The sequence below is a fragment of the Numida meleagris genome, chromosome 1 (genome assembly GCF_002078875.1).
Source record: "Numida meleagris isolate 19003 breed g44 Domestic line chromosome 1, NumMel1.0, whole genome shotgun sequence".
Lineage (NCBI taxonomy): Eukaryota > Metazoa > Chordata > Aves > Galliformes > Numididae > Numida > Numida meleagris.
Window position 1 is genome coordinate 85,430,001 of NC_034409.1, and position 20,067 is coordinate 85,450,067.

Genomic DNA, 20,067 nt, shown 5'->3' on the forward strand with positions numbered 1-20,067 from the left:
TTCTCATTTGCCATCAGCTACCAAAGCTTCCTGTTCACAAGCTATTTCACAGATGATATGAACCGGGCAGCAGAGTTTAAACAGAGCCAGGTTTGTACTGGGGCTTGCTGCTCAGCCCTCCTTAATCATGGGTCAGACAAAAACGCTTCCATACCCGTCCATCTGTTGTCTCAACGGTCACTTTGCCACCACTGGTTTCTGTAATTTCAGCTTCAACATAAGCTTTCTTTTCATCAGGAACCCAACATTTTTTCTTCCCTGTGAAATTAAGGAGAAGAAGGGCTCACAGATTTGCACTGAATAATAACACCATGCCTAACTGGGATTGGTAGGATTAGTTTTACCACACAAGCAGCACGAAACTCCAGGGACCACAACCAATCACAGAGTTGTGGGAGCTGCGTGCCAAAACAGAAGGTGCAGGGCTCACAAATGTTGTCTCTCCTTTGAAACCACCACTTGGCTTCCCTAGATCCTCCCAGCACAAGGTGTCACAATATTTCACAAATGCTGGCTGAATCTCAGCCTCCAAGGGAAATTCATAATCACTAGCACCGGTGTGCAGATGGAGGAACTGAGATCCAAGTCCAAATTAAGCCGTTTGCTAAAAAGTCACACTGAATATTGCTATCTGAACGAGGAATTCAGCCCACTATATTTGCCTGCCAGCTATCAGATTTAACCTTATTCCTGCACATTCTTCTGAAGTTTGTCTTGAAAAACAGCAATATTAATAACTCACACTGAGTTATGTCTGCTGCTTTTTAGAAGTTTGGAGTAGCTGTGCTAGACTTCAGATGACTCGCTATAGCAACTACTCTGGACAGCGTATTGCTGTGGTTATTGGCATATTTATTCTTACTGCTACACCTCAGAACTCACGTAAATGCATTTCCTGAAAAATAACTTATGGAAAGCTAAAACCTAGCACTGCATTGTCAATAAAACATATAAATCAAGCAGATGGAGACATCTATTCACGTCACAGAAATCCTTGCATTGCAGGAACATCAGTGTGTGATGATTTTCTCTCAAATGGACAAAGACAAAGAAGCAATCTCTTTTATCAGTACAGCACAAATACATCTTAATTCTAAAACTAGCCAATTGCTTAGTACAAGTTGATAGATTGCTTCTTTTCAGCACTATCTGGGGCTTCTTCTTGTAGCTCTGTGGGAAAAAGAATCACAAAGTTGGTTGCCAGCTACCTCAAAGAGCAGCAACGACAACAGGGTTTTGCAACCTGCTTTGCTCTGCGTTCCCCACGTACATTATGGGTTAGCTGGCCACTGGCAGCCTAAATGGTACCGCAACTCACCATCGAAGGCAACAGTTTGTAACATCATCAGCTCCTTCTCGCTCTTTCGGAGGAAGGGAGCAGCCTCCCCGAATTCCGTCATGTCCATCATCTTGGCAAGGTTTCAAGGTAGTACGGCTCAAGGAGGAGAAAGAAAAGGACCTGGTCTACAAAAAGAAGTGGATAAAATTGTATTTCGTGGACCATGTGGTACATGGCAGAATGTGGCAGGTGGCTGATTAAAACGGACTAATTTGAAATGACAACATCTCCGGCAGATTTGGGGCTTTACTGCACCCTTAGCTAAACTCTTGCCTGCCTCAGTTTAAAGCCAGACAGATCCTGTGCAGTTCAAAACCCTGACACCGGTCACAGTTATCTCCACAGGAGAATTCAATCTCTTCTTTATGGCATGAATGGTGCTTAAGAGCAGCAGATGAAAGGCACCACTTGGGGCAGGGCCTGCACTGGACCACAGGCCACACCACAGATCCTCCTGGGCAGCTGCTTCCTTGAAATGGCAGCACAAGGCTTCAGGGTCACAGGCCCACACTCCTGGTGGAGAAAGCTGCTGCTGGAGCTGGGTACAGCTGGTGCTCCCACAGTGCTGCCCTCAGATGGTGCCCGTCAGCCTGGCAGGAACCCAGGGCTCACCCACCTTGGGTATCCCCGTGCAGCAGGGCAGAGCAGAGGGCAAACTGCAGTGCTAGCACAATGGCTTTGAAGTTTTTCACGTTGATCTATTAGTCCATCTTTATGCCTACAGCACTCGTTTTCTCAGATAACACGACCATGGTGTTTAGGGACCTCTTATCATGAAAGAAAGGTCAGGGCACACTGACATAAGTGCAACTGATTTGCTGGGTTTCTGAGCACAAAGGAGCTAACCAGTTATCCTATTCTCAGTTTTATCATCTGGAGAGAATACAGTCAACTCAAATCAGTGGCACTTCATATAATGAAAATTTTATAAACACAAATCATGTTTATATATTTTATTATTAGCAAAATTAGTCTAAACAGCTATATCCAGCTTTTGACTAGGAGTTCATTTGATTCCCATGTCCGTTCTATAATAACTGCATAAATGAGTTGATATAGATGTATACACTCAGGTACATAAAAAAATGCACACATACACATATATAAAATACTCAGGGTGCTGTCCATAGAACATCCAGGAAGTTCCATTGCTAAAAGGTGTCCATCCCCTTCTGGTTCCCTTCCCTAGTTTAAGAATTTTAGGTATTTTCTCTTTTAAATCAATATACTATTTAATTACTATCTGAAGCTACACAAATGACCCTCAGATATTATCTTTTCCCTTACTCTATTTATTATGCAATATCCAGAACAGCTGAAAAAGTTTCAAGAACCCTATCAAGACAAACACTGTAGTCTTTTAAAATTTAATTCAATTACTTCCTAAGAAATTGCTGTAGATCTAAAAGCTCTTCATCAACCAAGGCAGTTTTTTTCCCCTGCACATTTCTCTTGAGGAGTGCAAAGTCCTAAGACAGCAGATCTGTCTGATGTTTAACATCCAGGGCTGCCACAGTGCAAGCTTGGGTTTCTTGGGGTTAAGAGTCTACGTAAGCACAACTATTGGCAATTATTTTAACATCATCTGAAATGAGCAAAATTCCCAGCTGGAAACAGCTCAAAACTGGCATGGCAAAGTCTCTCCTCCATGGGGAGTGTGTTTAGCCCAGCTCTGTCTCGGCACAGAAATGACATCAGTTCACACATCTTAACAGAGGAGTGTTAGAACTTTTCACATCAAACATGCAAAGATAAGAAGTGCCACTCTGGACATTATCTCTAGGATTCTTACAAGTCCAAATATAATAATCCAGACCTTTTCCATGTGGCCTAGCTCAATTTGCAGGCCACTTTGGGACAATTTTTCAGCTATCACTTTCTGATACAATTTTGTCTTAATATGTATTTGGAGCTAACCACTATGGCAAGCACTTTATAAAGCAGGGTGTAACAAAGCACTGCTGCAGATGGGAGAGTATCCCTTTGTATGCAGCAGTCTCATGTGCTGGGAGTTAAGACAGAGACCGGAGCCCAGGAAGCACTCGACAAGCCAATCCATTGGAAGATATGAGAAATTTGAAGTGTTTGGCTTACAGTCATAGAATTATTTGTAAAAACTGCTATACGAGAACAAGGCAGAGCTAAAGACATTCACTTTCCTTTCAGTTTGTTTTGCCTAATAACAAAAAGAGGTAGCCCTTGTACATGAATTTTGGAAGATCCTTGGGAACACCTACTCTCAGCAGAAGGCTAGTATTGTATCATGAAGTTAAGTGGCGTGCCCTGGAGTACCAACAATTTGGTGATGCATTCAAGCTTGGAAAGCAGAGACCTTGTCTTTCTCTACTGTGGCTTTTGGAAGAGCTACCACAGTGCTGGTAGCTCATCTGCTATAGCAATGGAAAACATCATTACCCGCCTTTGAAAGGAAAATCAGTAAATCTCCAAGGGTGGGAGTAAAGAACTCCTGGGACCAACAGGCTGCAGATCTTGCAGATGTTAGAGAAGACGCAAACATGACTTGCAACTACTGGTCAACCAGTCCACTCATACACAATTACAAGCGACTTGACACTGTCCAAAGTGGTTATTCTAGCTGACTAAATGAGTGCACTGGTGTTAGAAAAGGAGCACCTATTTTCCATCCTACTATTCAAGCAGCATCACATGACAACCAACACAGTGCTATAGGTTTAGTGATACAACTTCTAATAAAACTTAAGCCCTGTGAAAAGTATATTGCACCAAAACTATGGCAAAGTGTTAGAGCACAGCTGGGCACACACATTCAGAAGTGAGAGAGGTTGGTACTCACCCTGCAAAGCACACACAAAGTGTCACCACTCTGCCTGGTCCAGACTTTATATACACCACCTCAAGGTCACCAGCAATGGCTTTATAAAGGCATTGGACCTTTCCTTTATGCCTATATTTGTCTGCCGGATGAGGAGACAATGCTTGGGCAGGGAGCGCGTGTGGCCAAGGGACAGAAGGAATGCTGGAGGGGGAGTGTTCTGCGCCTGCTGCCCCTTGTCGCTCCATTCCTGATCCATGACTTCATGTCAGAAAACTTTCCTGCTTTTCCACCGTGCTTGCACAGGGGCAAGGCTTGCTTCCCCACATGCCTGAGGGCTTGATTAGTGTTGGCTTGGGGAGGGAGGAATCAAAGACTGCACAGATGCAACTCGCCTAGGAAGTAAGAAGCAGAACTTCTTGTGCAAGAAGCGAGTGATTTTAAAGGGAATGTGGTAATGTGAGCCAAACAGCCTTCAAATAACAAAGCTAGGATGCGCGTTCTCAAATCTCAGCCAAACATCTTAAATCCCCTTGCTGGGCCTCAGAGAATAAAAACTAAGTCTGTCAGCTCAGGTTTGAGATAAACAAGTATTCTACTGCTTATAAGAAAGGCGAGATGGAGAAGATTTTTAAGAATATATTGATTCTGCCTGGAAAGTGAACCGCAGGTAATGAATAAAGTAAGCATCAATTTTAGTGAGTGCTTTGCTTCAGAAAACTTATTTATGAGACTGAGTTTAGGTCTTCTTATTATCAACTCATTTTTCCTGTTAAACAAATGCCATAAGTAACACAGGTCTTGTTTCACTTTAGTACATATAAAGCAAAACAACTGACACATTCACACTGATTTGCTTTTACCAGCACGGGTAGATATACAGGTTTCTTCTGTTTCCGGCATAAACTGAATATAAAAGCTCAAGGGAAAAATAAATACTGTGGGCAATGCTTATTTGCCACAAGGGAAGATAACATATTAGGGCTTCATAAAACTCAACTCCAAGGAAGTGAGGGGGAGCAGGGAGGGAGCTTACCTACAGCTTCATTGAATTCTTAGATACCCACAGGAACAAATGGTTTTGTTTGTCACCAGGGAAGAAGAAAAATATTTGCATACTGAATCCTCTATTTTTAAAGCTGCTGCCTTGAGGACTGGGCGATGATGGGTTGCACAAAGTAATTATGGAAGAAATGGAGGGATTTGTGGAAGTGATGGACTTAAAGACAGGATTCTGAGGATTTGAGTGCTTCAATGACCTGGTATTTTTAGCGTTCAGGGAATGCAACCAAGACACAGAGAGTAGCTACTGCTTCACTAGAAATGCCACCTTCAGACAGACACAAGCTAAGGAGAGTGCCTTCTGCTAAGGCTCAGTATGAGGCTTTCGGTCCTGGATTAATCTGTAGAAGCAGCCCAAGCTTGAGCTGAAAACGAGCTGTGTGTCACATTCCGGCACTTGACTGGTGGTCAAGCTCTTCTCATTGCTACCCTTAAATCAGCATCACTTCCCATCCTGCTTTTTTATGAGTACTCAGTGCTCTGGAGCATGGATGTATTTTGATTTAATTAATAAATTAATTAAATATAATATTAATAAAAATTGATTAATTTAATTTTGATTATTTGTATTTGGATTTAACTCACCACCTTTTTGTTTTCATACCTGGCAACAAAGAAAATAGAGCTCATGCTCCCAACTGAAGTGCAAAGTAAGTGACTCTGTAAAGATCAAGGAGGTACTCCCGATCACGTAATTCAAAGCAAGGTAAACTGCATTGCATCACCTAGATTCAAGGATACCGTTGATCTGCTGTCAAGACTAAGAATATGATTATTTGATGCCATGAGCACATAGCACACTGGTGCTCTCTTCCTCCTGCTCCTTCCTCGCACTAGCAGCAGCTTTACTTCTAAACACAGTATTCCCATTACCACCCACTTTGCGTAGAAGGCATCTTTTACAAATACTCTGTTATCACTTACATGTTTTCTGTTCTGCAAACATTCAGCTTCTGTCAGTCCTGCATGAACACTGCAATCGCTCTCCCACGCCTCCCTTTTCTTTTCTGGGGCTGTAAACAGCTGTTTCTGTAGCTGATGCCATGGCACTTCCAATGCATTTGTCACTTAAAAGGGACACAAGACAGCAGTGGGTCAAATGCGATCAATTTATTTTCGTTGCTGATCTGGTGTGAATTAGCCCTGCACACATTATTCCTGTCTTCCTGGAGTTTATTAGCTTTGTGTTAATAAGAAGCAGAATTCACAGCATATTTCCCCTAGATTACATTTGTAACGGTGACAACCAAAGACACTTGTCTCTCGCAGGAGCCACTTTTAGAAAGGTTAATGCTGGTCACTGTTTCTGAGGAAACAAGGGCCTTTGATAAGAAGTGCTCGTGACAAACCTATTTTTAATAACATTACATATTGGAAAAGAATGCAATAACATTTATCAGCTCCAGACACAGATAGTGTCAATAGTGTGGCCTTACATAGAAAAGGTGACACCTGGGATCTGTAAAAGCCCAGTTATGAAACACTTTCTATTTTATTAGAAAAAAAATCAACATGTTTACTGCGTTATGATGAAACTGGCCTTTAGACTAGTGTCAACTAAGCATGCAATGCAATAACCTGTTACTTCTGAAGAGGCAGATCAGGGAGATAGAAGAAGAGTAGTGCAAGATACAGCTGTTAGAAGAAAGCATCTCCTGAGTCACCGTGCTCTGGGCTGCTCCATAAGCAAGCAGGAATACTGTCCCTCTGTGAGATGCATCTGAGTAACCATATCTAAAGAGACCGAGAGCCTATTAATTACCTCAGGTTTGTTGTGGACATTGATCCCTTGCTGCTATTTCAAGGATACACAGGAACGAATCAAAATGAACTACGTAGGTACTCTTTAATATTTATGACAGCCAGATCTGGGTTCTTGGAAGGGCAGATTTCAAGGTTTGTGCGTGCCTTTGTGCCCCTTCTACTGTAGCACACACTCAGGCAGTGGGCACAGATACCTGCATCCTGGGGAGGGAGCAGTGGCTCCTGCTCATGCTCCTTTCAGGATGATCATTTTAAGTAGTTTTCTCTGTTTAATTCTTTGCCTATAGCTACTGTGTGGTGCGCAAGTTTGCCATTGGTTGTATAAAGGGAACATAAGTTTTTATGGAAAGCATCTGCTTCCATGCCACTGGGCCAGGAGAAATTATTTCTAAACCAGCCACAAAAATGCTTACATGCCTTTTGAACCACTGAAACCCATGATCTATGGCTATCAGTATGCAGATCCCCGAGCCCGGGTGTCTCCTTGTGCTTTGAACTGCTGGAAGCCACTAGCAGAGAATGAGCGCAGGAAACTGCAAGCAGCCGTGCTGCAGAGCTTGGCTGTGCTTCCCTGCTGGGTGAGCAGCATCTGAGAATTGTCACGGGTGCCTATCCCCGCTGACACGTGGCCATCACGCTATCTTTGGGATGTTTGAATAGGTCAGGGCTCTAATGGGGAGCACATCTCCTGAGAGCAAGGCTGGCAGCACTCAGAGAGAGGATTATTTGGTGCTGATAAACCAGCACTGGGCTGACTCATGGCCCCAAGAAAAATGAAAAAGGTGAAAAACAAGAGGAAGTGAGCCTCAGAATGTAATCAGCCTCAGCTCTTTGGCTGTGGAGACATGCTGCGGAAGGGAAAGGTTATCATGCGCCTTCCAGAAGTTGGCATTCCCCCTCCTCTCTGCAAAAAGTTTCCAATCACCAACAACCTCACCCTGCAGTGAGGTCAGAGCCTGCACAATGGCACAGCTGCACAACTGCTGCGCATCCTTTTACTGGCCTCCACACAGCCCCACTGCCTTCAGCAAGTTCCCCTCCCCACCGCCCCCTTACGCTGCTCTGCATTATCCCTGACCCCGGGGGGAAGGCAGGGAGTTAAACGCCTCAGTAATATATGGAAGTAGTTCAGGTTAATCTTTTCAGTATTCATTAACTAAGCATTTATTTGCACAGCACGTCATTAGAATTCCTCTAGACCATTCACCAGTTTTATTACGCACTTCTGGAGCTTCTAGTCTGAAGCGCTGTAGCCTTGATCAAGGCAGAAAAGAAAAAACAAAAACAAAAAACACATCAATTTCTTTCAAGGGTTGTGTTAGGCAGCCCAGACTGGAAGGAGGGTGCTGCACTGGGCAGCCAGCCCGGGACTGCCATACACTCTCCCTCTTCTGCAAATTCCATTTCCGTGTCCGTATGCAGCACTGCCCTCAGATACTTGGAGGCCTTCAGACACAATGTATTCCAGTGCTCAGTGCCAACCTCCTGCAAGACAGCCTCCCTTTGTCTTCTCTGCGCTGCAGCCTCAAGGATATAGCCCCTGGGTAAAGTAAGGTAGAGATAGGCACAGCTCTTGCTGGTTGCCCATTTTTGCTGCTGTTTATTTTTCAAAGGAGGTGAGGGGAAAAGAAAGGAAAACATTTCTGCCTCTCTAAATGCAAGCAGTTTTTCAGTGTTTTGCTTCTGTAACTCTGCCTCTTAGCTTGACTCCTTGTCAAGGATTGTTTGCTATCTTGCTGCTGTATTTATCTCATGCCAAAAGCAAACTATAGGAAAAATGCACCTACAGTTTAATCGGGGAAATAATTGCTTTGCGGAGATACTTAACATTACAAGAGCTGGGAAAACAGACCCTGTGTGATTGACGTGACACTAAATAGCAAGGAGCCACTGCGGGAAGCCAGCTGTGTGATTCCTCAGTATTTACATCCCATAAGCAAAGACAAGATGCTTTTTCTTGCTGAGCAAATCACCTCAGCTAGGAAGCAGCCAAAGACTGGAAAAACAAACATGGGTTTAAAAAAAAAAATCTATTTCCAGAAACATTGCTTCCTGTCATAAACTTGAAAAAGCCCTTGCTTCTGACTTGGTCTAATGACTTAAAAGTTGACTGACACGAAACCTCACCACCTCCAAAAATGGACATACCATCATTCTCTGCACTGGCAACCGCTGGCTGATGTGTGTGCATAAATATGCATATATGTGTCTGTGTATATTTAAACACACACGTGTACAGACTTATGTGAAAACAAGTTTATCTTCCCACCTCTCCCCTGTCAACCGTGGTGCTCCACACTTACAGCTGAATGCTTGATAAAAGGGACCTTTTCCCGCAGAGTCCAGAGCTGACCCAGAGAACTGATCATAGAATCATAGTATGGTTTGGGTTGGAAGGGACCTTTAAGATCATCTAGTTCCAACCCCCTGCTGTAGGCAGGGACATCTCGCTCTAGACCAGGTTGCTCAAAGCCCCGTCCAGCCTGGCCTTCAATGCTTCCAGGGAGGGGACATTCACAATCTCACTGGGCAACCTGTTCCAGTGCCTCACCACCCTCACAGAAAAGAATTTCTTCCTAATATCTAGTCTAAATCTACCCTGTTATGATGCTAAATCTACCTGCTATGAAGCTATAACAAACATCAGCTGAGGTAGCAGTGAGGTTACGTGCTCTGCCCTCCTTGAAGTCATGCTGGCTCTCCAGCAGCAGCCAATCCTGTTGGAACAGAATTGATTTAAAATGCTTTTTTTTTTTTTTTGTAATTTAAATATGCATTATGTCTTCATAGGAAAAAAATGAAGGAGATGAAAAAAATCTGGCTATGTGCAATATGTATCAAGCACATCATTTAAGTACCTGCCACATACACAGCTTTAGGCACTTTGGTCTTGCAATGCTCCAGAAGAGAAAAGCAAAAGACAAAAAGAAATACCGCATCTGGCAGAATGAGGTAAAGACTGACTGCTGTGAAAACACTGAGCAGGAATAGAACCTATGCCCTGCATCAGTGGGGGCCCCTGAAGCTTCGCATTAAGTTCTGTAGCTCAGTGGCATGGAAACGCCAAACAACTCATTTGACAGGACTACCAGCCCAGCTGAGTAACTTGTTAAATTTTCATCAAAACTCCCTCAACAGGAAACCTCAGGCTTTGATCCAGCATGTTCCACAGAAACATCCCACCAGCAACTCACTCTATTCTAACCTATTTGCCAAAAGAGCACTCGGAAACAGCCTCGATTCACAGGGCTGCAACTGCATGGCCCCGCGTGTACACGAGGCTGTTGGTCTCACCTCTCCCAGTGCTGTCCTGTGGGTCCTGTGCCTCTGTCATTATCCCAATAACAGCTCCTGCACAGCAACAGCTGACTGTTTTTATTGGTGTAGCAGAGAGATGTGCATCATTTTTAAAATCATCCCTGACATTTTTCAGAGAATCCAAACTTACAGCAGAAGGCTGAGCTGCAAAATCTGACACAGAATTTTAACAAAAATATCAGCTATTTTGGGGTATGAAAGTATGTTATGAAAAATAAAAAGAAAAGGAAACTTGATAAGGTGGATTGTTCTGCCTCTTACTTGTGAAGATACATTGGTTCCGCTGGAAACTCTGGTCATTCTTGTCATGCTGCAGTTGATGAACAGGGATTTTCCAGAGCAGAAAAATCTCCACTCCCATAGTCACCTAAACATTCACCAGAAGAACATCAGAGAAGGAATTGCAGGACTTAAGTGCAAATGATTTCCATTGCATTTTCAGCATGACCTAAATGCCTACACTCATCCATTACAGACATACCTTCATCCTTCAAGATCTACAATGAGTTGATCCTTAGAAAAATGCCACAGTGATATGGAAATTACTGATACCTTTCTAGGAAAAAAAAGTCAATTGAGGCAAAGGTAAGGGCCTGATAAGCAACAAGGTGTGTAGTTCCTGCTGCCGTCTCATTGTGGAGTTACAAAACGAATTGCTTCCATAGAAGAGGGATCCAGCAGTTCATGGTCATGTCATCAGACCAGAACAAACCAACAGCAAAAGGGCTGCAAGAGTGTGACAGCATGCTCAGAGAGCCACAGTCTCCATGGGAAGACACTTCTGGCCAGATGAGTTATCTCTTGGTCTAAAGAGAAGCATCTTTAGCAGTGTAAAAGCCAATGGCAAGTCACTCTTGCCAGACTGGTTTATTCTGAATGAGAGAAAATCAAGATTTGTGAGAGGCAGATTTTAGATTTTGAAAGAATAAGGAGGAATAACACTGAGTGGCACTGTTGTTCAAAATAGAATAGGCAAATACAGTCCAATATAATAGCAAACTCATTATATTTCAAGTTACAGCACATTAAAATTTGACTCACTCTACACTGGATATACAGACTTGTATTGTAGCTACTTGCAGGAATCACAATACTACAATGAATATACTTGAACTATGTCCAGTTTTCTATTGCCACACAGGGGATATGGGCTTGGCATGATGAAAAAAAAAAAAACCACATTCAAATTAGAATGCAAGTTGAATTTATTTCAACAAGAGAAGAAATCGGAAGGCAAACATGTGGATCCTTTCCACTTAGCTAATGAAACACTGAGTCCAAACTGGCACCAGTTCTGTCCCATACCCACAGCATGCAAACAGGTCTTACTGATTTGAACACAGGGCACAGGTAGAGTTCAAAAAGGAAAGAAAACATTAACCGGAAAGGAAGCAGTCCTTCAGACTGCAGCTTCAATATGTGTTTTAGTGAGCATTACAGGCTATAAAAAAAGTTTGAAAGAGCACTTTTGTACCAGGTATAAAAGGGAGGTTGCAAAAGGGCAAATGGTACAAAACCCTCCACTCTCTTCCCATTCCCCATCTCGCAGCCTGTTTGTTAGCGGTAACAACACACGGCATGTCACACAGGGCTCTGCTGAGCTGAGCTCCAGACCTCAGACACTAAATCACTGATAAAGTCATAACGTGGAGGAAAAAAAAATGCTGTCCAGGTCTCTTCACAATAACCAAGCCTCAGCAGCACACAATGGCTGCCTTAATCCAGCTGTCTCCATTAAATGTCTCCCACCACTGTTATCTCAACCAGAGGTGAAAAAGGCATTAGCAAAGGCGAGATATTTTTGCTCAGTGCTCTCTCACTGAATAGGGTTTTGTCTGCCTCACGCTTTCCAGCTCAGCAACTAAAGGACGAGAAGAGAGTGCCTGTGGACCGGGCACACAGGAGGACTATCAGCCATCTGTGAGAGCTGCTCGTAGCCACAAAAACAGCAATCATTCAGCTGTGCCTTAACATATGAGAACCACATGATTTTCCTTAGCATCACCTCCTCACTCTCCCTGCCTGAAGGCAATCAAGGAACCAGTTTGCAATCTTTCTCCACACCATTCTCTTCTTGGAGCTGGTGGAAAAGCATGGCAGAAGGACAGCAGTGCAAGAGGTCAGCACTCATGGCTCTGCAACCCTATAAAGGCAATGAATGATAATTAGTGAACATCATTTCATCCTTACTCCTCCTTTATTCATTAGTGTCTTCAGAGACTCCCACTTCCTCCCCCAAAATAAAACCCTCCTTGAAACAACAGGCAGAACACATTACCTCTGATGTTTTACAACCTGGCAGAACGTGTTCAGCACTGACATTTGTTTAACATTCTCAAGATCCAGCACTTGTCATTTATTTGTTTATCAGTCTGAAATACCAAAAAAAGGAAGCCAGTGCTTCCTGGGATTGTATCTTCCCAGCCATGAAGAATTAGGGACCTTAAATAAATAAATAAATAAAATAATAAAACAACTAAACCCCAATAAACTTGAAAATTCTGCATGAACTGATGATGGGAACTGTTCATTAGTGTTAAAAATGCAAGTACACAGAGGATGTGCCATCCTCTTGCATTGACAGCATCTCTTATCAGGCTGCCTAAGTAAACTCAGCCTGGTATTTATGTATTCAACTTCAAGAGAAACACTTCTTAATGATAGAATTAAAACTAGGAACTTCGAGAGGGTTAAGACAAGGTTGCTGCTGCTATCTTCAAACCAAAGTCTTCAAGTCAAGCATCACCAATCCAGGAATCTATGAGATTAGATTAAAAGAAACTCGACTAAATTAAAGTGGATAACATACAGCGAGGGTGCTCAAACAGCCCCAGTGTTGCCATACAGCAAGGAAGGGCCATGACTAAGGCATCTGTTTCTGTTACTAGCTTTATTAAAGCTGAGTCCACCTTTCCTGAAGTCATTAAATGAATAATTGCTAGCATTACATTCATTTTAACAGGCTTTCGTTTCTACTTTTTTTCTTCCTCCAGGAAGTTCGTATTCATAGAATCATTAGGGCTGGAAAAGACCTCCAAGATCATCTAGCCCAACCATCAACCCATCCCCATCATGCCCACTAACCATGTCCCTCAGTGCTACAACCACACAATTCTTGAACATCTCCAGGGATGGTGACTCCGTCACCTCCCTGGGCAGCCTGTGCCAATGCTTCACCACTCTTTATGAGAATATATTTTTCCTAATCTGAAACCTGAAAATTCCAAAAGGGCTATGGTGAGACTCAACAAGCAACACAGGCTGCTGCTGTGCACCAGATTTCTGGCAATCTGGAGGAGCAGAGTGCCAAACAGCACAGGACTATTTTAAGGGTAGAGCTACTGAAGAAGTATAAAGCAAGCAGCAATTGCCAGTCCTCTAAACAGGCTTTCACCTACTTTGCATGACTGGAGCCTTGCAAAGCAGCCAGATCTACTTGCAGACTTGGTTTTTAATTTGCAGCAGGAGAACATATACAGAGATATGGAATTAAGATCCTACTTTGAGTCCTGCTAGTAATGAACTTCTGCTGCTCTCTGTGGTCCTGCCTCATTTCCATCAGCGGCCAAGTTTCAATGGTACAGGGGACATTTCCTGCAGTAGTATGCGAGTCACTCAACCACTAAGGTATTCAACTTTTAAGGACAAAAGCAAAGTAGCACAGTTAATCCAGCAGTGAAAATGTATGCATGTTTTGTCTCCCCCATGAGTGGCATTTCAGCTAGTGACTTGCTTGCCTGCAAATCAGCTTGCAGACTGTTCAGGTTTTGCATTATTTCTGATACCACACTGGGCTACTGATCTAAGAATTTTTAGCCTGGTTGTACCCTATATGTAACCTCAAATGTAGCCATTGCTGATATCTTAGCTTAATTATTAGCTAATTTCTTAATATCCATGCAGTCATAAGATTTCAGTTATTTGTAATTATATGGAAAGTTTCAAGTTTTATTCCACTGGGATCATTCAGAACTCAGTAAAACCACAAATGCTTAATTTTTGAAATGACAGTTACTGATAAATTTGAACTCGGGCTAATTAAAAGATTTGCAGATTCCAACAACCTATCCCGCTTTCGAAAGGCAAATCTTTAAGCCTGCAGAAAATATGCTCTACTTTCCAATACGCTTAAAGATTCAGTCTCTACTTTAAGTGCAAAAACCTCTTCTGCTCCAAGGTACAAACAGCCTCCTGAGGATACCCAGCTCCATTGCTCACACTTATATAAAAATCTCCGCGCTGGAGACAGCCTTCAGTGGAGCAGCCTGGGGTAAGTTCCTTCACCTATTCAGCAGTTATCTTCTTACAGTATGATTGGGGAAACCGCTGACCAGCTTTGACAGCCGCTGGCAGTCACCCTGCAGCATAATAAGGGAAAATGAGTTTGGTAGATACCCACAGAAATGCTAGTTTCAGTGGGTAACTTCAACAAGGGAAAATAAAATCTTTCATTTTAAACTCATAGCCAAGAAAAATAAGACTTGTGGCTGTGCTGTGGATCTCTCACCAGCCACAGTTACTTTTACCCACACCTGTCCATTCCAATGACATTTATCCTAGGGAAAGTCACAGCAACAGCCCTACAGGTTAGTAGCTGTAAACCAGCATAGGCAGAAGTTGGTCTTGTCATATTCTGTCTACCAGAGCCCATTTGGCCAACCAGTTCAAGGTCACATGACACTTCCTCCTCAGTGAGAATATCAGTAGTGGCACAGAGGCAAGGAAGCTGAGCTCACCTTTTGTGAACAAAAACAGGCTTCAGGAGAACAAAGGACCCAAAGCTTTGCAGCTTTCATCATACATTGTTTTAAAATGCATGAAAGTGGTGAAGTCCTTGACCAGCATGAACAAAGTTGGGTTTTAGCTGAGCAGCTTCACACAGCAGCCAGCAATGAGCTTCCTTCCTATACAAATAAAGCTAGCTCACACAGCTATCGTTGGCTTGATTTCTCCACACACAGTGAGTAATGCACATAGCAATAGTATACCCAGATCCTCCCTCCAAGTTCTCCCGCTCTTTTGAAGGATGTGTATGCGTGGATCTGTGAGGAGGAGCTTACATTTCTCCTGACTGGAAGAACACAAGCTGGCTCCGCAGTTCTGTGTCACACTGCAGCAATGACATGGAGTGACCTTGCCTATTGGTCTGTAAGAGGTTTTCCAGCATGTCACATGCATCTGTTACCCACTTATCGATCCACTTGAGTCTGTATAGAACAGCCAATATTCTCTCTGCTAAACAGGGTTACTGAAAATGCAACAGTAACATGCAGTAATATCTCCAAACAAAAGTCCCAGTTGGGGTAGTAAAAGGTGTTGGAAAAGATTTTGAATGAATTCATGGAGTTTCACAGTGACGTAGTTTTACAACTAGTCTTACATTAGCATTTTGTCAGCCTAAAACATCTCACATCTGAGGACACTTAGCATGTAGTGTTTTGAAGATAGAAGAGTGTCAGAGCCTTTAACGCAAGATAATAAAATCCAGTCTCACTTGCACACATCAGCATGTGTAAGTGTTGGCACCCGAGTTATGAGCTCAAGCCCCAGACCTACTCAGTTTTTATCCCTTTCAAAACAGGTAAAAATAAATACATCCTTTCTTACCCATTATGGAGATAAAAACATTTCAAAGAGAGAAGTTCACATGCACTGCAAAGAGCAGAGCTGAGCAAGGTTACCTCAGCAAGGGCGTACTGCAAGCACTGCTTCAGCTGGAGATCCTCATTGCACACAGCTGAGTTTATATGTAATTAGTGATTCAGATGGTAGCAGCGTTGTGCGTGGAAGAGGGCAAGTCCTATCTCCACCTCCAGAAAGCAGTAAAGAGATTGCAGAGACCTTTGCATGAAGGAACAGTACGGATAGTCTAAGAGAAATCTCAAAGCTTTTGCAATTTTCTGCTGTTACATAGTACCTTGCTGAGTGAAATGGCATCTGATCATGTGAATGAACAGTGTAAAGCAACTGATTTTATCTGGCACTGAAAGAGATTTGACCTTAATTGCTGAGCTCAACTTTACCTTGGGCTATGGACAAGTGCAGAAGAGGTTACCCCAGTCCAGCAGGCATGTAATAACAACTCCTTGAGTTCCTTTGCTCATCCCAAAGGTGTGAGGCACCATTGTGCCCATCTAACAAAAACCTACCAGTTGCTATCAGCAGTACGAATAATCACTGCTTAATATTTCATCCATCTGGAGTTCTCATCCAGTGTCTCCATGTTAGATTTGCCTGTGACTGAGTCTGGGAGAAATCCAGGAAAATATTATCACTGAACAACAGCCAAAGTCTGGCACTCATCTCTACCTGCTTTAGAATTTTTATCGCACTTCAACACTACGATGAATGGAAAATACTTACCAAAGATCAACACCATTCCTTCCATCTCTCCTCGGATCACATTCTACCTTAAGGTCTGAGAAATGGAAGAATTTTGGGGAGGTGATATTCCAGATTCTGTTATACAAGCCATCTCATTATGAGTGATCTTTAAGGTCCCCTCCATCCCAAGCCATTCTATGATTCTATGATTTAGCAATCTTTTGTAATCCTCCTTGTGTGTGGACTTGGTAAACTAGTAGAATTATGCCTGCAGCTTAGGACTAGCTCCTGTCCTTTCTTCACACCAACTCATGAATAAAGGTAATGGTAGCAGGCTGAGTCGTTAGATTTCTAACAAACAAGGCTTAGGAGCAGGAGGGAAAGGGGGAAGGAATAATGCTATTTGAGTACTCCCAGCTTCAGAAATAGAACTAAAATGGGAGGCTGCATGACCTCTCTCCAGCACCTGCCTGCGCAAACTCCCTGCTCAGCAATGTGATTAGATGCTAATTTCCCCCGGGGCTCTGCCTCACTCTGTGCATGAGGGAGGCCTGCATATGAGGGAGGCCTGCGTGGGAAGGAAGGCAGGCAGGCAGGTGGCAGGGCAGACACTGCTGTCGGCGTGCCCCCTTCACTCTGTATCAGCAACACTTCTGCATGAGTCAGAAGTGAGAAAAGAAGGATGATTTTAAGATCCAAGTAACTGCTGGCTGCGTGAGCATGCCGGGACACTTTGCCACAGAGCAGCTGCGTGACAGCAAGCGAGGCATTCACACGAACCTTTAGACTAGCAGCCAGCACAGCTGGCTGTACTTTCAGTGAAACTAGGTTGAGTGTAGGGTCCTGCATCTAGGGAAGAATACCTGCACACATCAGTACAGACTGGGGGCTGACCTGCTGGAGAGGAACCTGGGTGTCCTAGTAGGCAACAGGCTGGCCATGAGCCAGCAGTGTGCTCCTTTGGCCAAGAAGGCCAATGGGATCCTGGGGTGCATTAAAAAGAGCATGGCCAGCAGGTCGAGGGAGGTGATCCTCCCCCTATGCTCTGCCCTGGTGAGGCCACATCAGGAATGCTGTGTCCAGTTCTGGGCTCCCCAGTTCAAGAAATACAAGGGATCTCCTTGAAAGAGTCCAGCAGAGGGCCACAAGGATAATTAAGGACCTGGAGCATCTCCTGTATGAGGAAAGGCTGAGAGACCTGGGGCTGTTCAGCATGTGGAAAAGAAGGCTGAAAGAGAACCTCATTGCTGTTTATAAATATCTGAAGTTCAGGGGTCAAGTGGATGAGGCAAGACTCTTCTCAGTGGTGCAGCAACAGGACACGGGGCAATGGGCACAAACTGGAAACACAGGAAGTTCCATACAAACATGAGGAAGAACTTTACTTTGAGGACAACAGAGCCCTGGCACAGGCTGCCTGGAGAGGTTGTGGAGTCTCTTTCTCTGGACATATCCAAGACCTGCCTTGATACTTCCCTCTGCAACTGGCTGTAGGGCACTGCTTTAGCAGGGGCTTGGACTCAGTGATCTCCAGAGGTCCCCTCCAACCCCTACAGTTCTGTGAAGTGCCCTTGTCTTGCAGAAGCCTGCTGGTTTGTACAGAAATTCTGAGTAGAAGTGCATGAATGTACTGCACGCCACGGCTGCAGCCACTGCCACCGAGAACCACCTTTTGGAGATATAGATACTTGTATAAGACATATTTGTTCATCCATGTATAAAATAGAGAGTTTTGACATTTCACACAAGGAATTAGCAGTTTACCTCTACTTGTTTCTTGGTTCTCTGCTAGTAACACAAGGGAATTGTGGGTAGGTACATTATGATAAGTACTATAATGAAGTTAAGTGACAAATAGGAGGCTATGCATTAGATATTTTATCTTCATTTGATAGACAGCTACAGATCAGGTTCTTCAAATGCACACAAGTGCTTGGGCACAGCAGCAGGTGTCCAAGCCATGTAGCGCTGCAGCCATGTCCTGCTCACAGGGAGAGGGGCAGGAGCAACTTTTATCTTGGCATTCCCCAAGGCCTGTAACCTCTCTGGGGAAATACAGCCACCTTGTATCTGTCAGCCCAAAGATTGTGCTCCTTAAGCGCACCAAGCCTAAAAATACATGGCACTTCAGCCATGGACACTGAACAGGTCAAGGAGTGACAAAAGCCCCATGTGCATATGTGCTGCTTCCCAGAGTACTAACACCTCCCCAGTAAGAGTTACTTTTGTTCTTGCCAGTAAAAGGCATAAGGGAATTTGCTTGGCCTTTGCAGAAGGCACGCCAGGCAACAGCAAAGAACCTATGTTAATTTGCCTCACCTTGAATAAAAGAAAGAAAATCAAGGGCTTCTTTTAAAACCTAGATTCAAATTCAATTGCTAGATACGTGATAATGCAAAAATGTTTTGCTCAGCTTTATCCTGAAGAGATAAAAAGAGAAACAATTAAGGCACTTGATATGACACACAGGCAGCAGAAAGGGCTCCTGACAATGGCCCCAGCCCCCATCAAGATTAAACAAAATATTGTAACTGAGCAGCACTAGATTTTTTTTTTTCCCCAGGGGCTTACTGTGAGCCTCTGGATTTTTAAATTGCAAGAGCCTTTTACTTCCTTTAAAGGCCGTAGGACTTTTTGGCTGTAATGTAAACACTGCCGAAATGCAACACTTGAGTATCTATATAAACAAATAATACATCCAAATGGATTATTCTGAAGTAAAACTGAGCCAGAACGACAGCTGCTTACTCACAAAATGAATTTTTAATAACTTAATGCAGTGCAAAACCCTAAAACACATTGCAAGCTCAGTTACTTGGAAGAAAACTCACTAATGCAGTATTTACTCTCTCACAAAGGCTCAGTTACATACGGGGGAACCAAGGGCTAGCCCTTCCTGCTATGCGGGAGATCTCAGCATTGCGAGGTGTCTGCTTTCCACGCACAGATAACCTTCTCAGAGAAGTGCTTTGGCCCAAAGGGACAGGATCCTACAGAATGTAATCAGTACGTATTAGGTGACAGCCCGCAGGCTGGAGTTAGAACAAAGGCTCCGCACCACAAGCCAGCCACATTAAAAGAAAACTGCAACCAATTATTATGCTACAGTGGCTTTGCCAAGGAAGTCTGGGATTTTTCTACTCCTATCAACTTCTTTAGGACAATATTCTCCCTTTCCTTATGCTCCACTTTTCTTATCCCAGAACATGCCAGGAACATCCCACAAAGAACACAGCTTCACTTCTCATCTCCCTGGGCTTCCCAGCTCACCACAAGGAACGTGTAATCCATCTTCACATTTATCAGACACTGAAGAGTTTGTTTCTGAGACTTCTTGCCAAGAGCTCCTGGAATTCTCCGCTTTCATTTGCGGACAAATGCCATAAAGCCAAAAAAACTGGAAAAGAAGGAAAACACTACCTCTTCTTCATTCCCCTTTACAAGATAGCAAAACATTCTAGCAAGT

At 43.5% G+C, this 20,067-nt stretch overlaps 1 protein-coding gene across 2 annotated transcripts in view; it reads right to left on the reverse strand.

The window, feature by feature from the left end:
* The window catches only part of MYH15 (myosin heavy chain 15), a 58,276-nt gene extending 41,002 nt beyond the window's left edge, over positions 1-17,274 (reverse strand). Inside the window, exons 1-5 of one of the 2 annotated variants that reach the window (XM_021400703.1) lie at positions 15,885-17,274; positions 10,539-10,644; positions 6,120-6,262; positions 1,319-1,464; positions 155-258 (exon numbers count right to left, since the gene is read on the reverse strand). In XM_021400703.1, coding sequence (XP_021256378.1) covers positions 155-258; positions 1,319-1,409 — 195 coding nt within the window. In that variant the 5' untranslated portion in view covers positions 1,410-1,464; positions 6,120-6,262; positions 10,539-10,644; positions 15,885-17,274. Of the gene's footprint in view, positions 1-154; positions 259-1,318; positions 1,465-6,119; positions 6,263-10,538; positions 13,338-15,884 lie in introns of those variants that run through there. The other variant, XM_021400712.1, reaches the window with a different exon arrangement.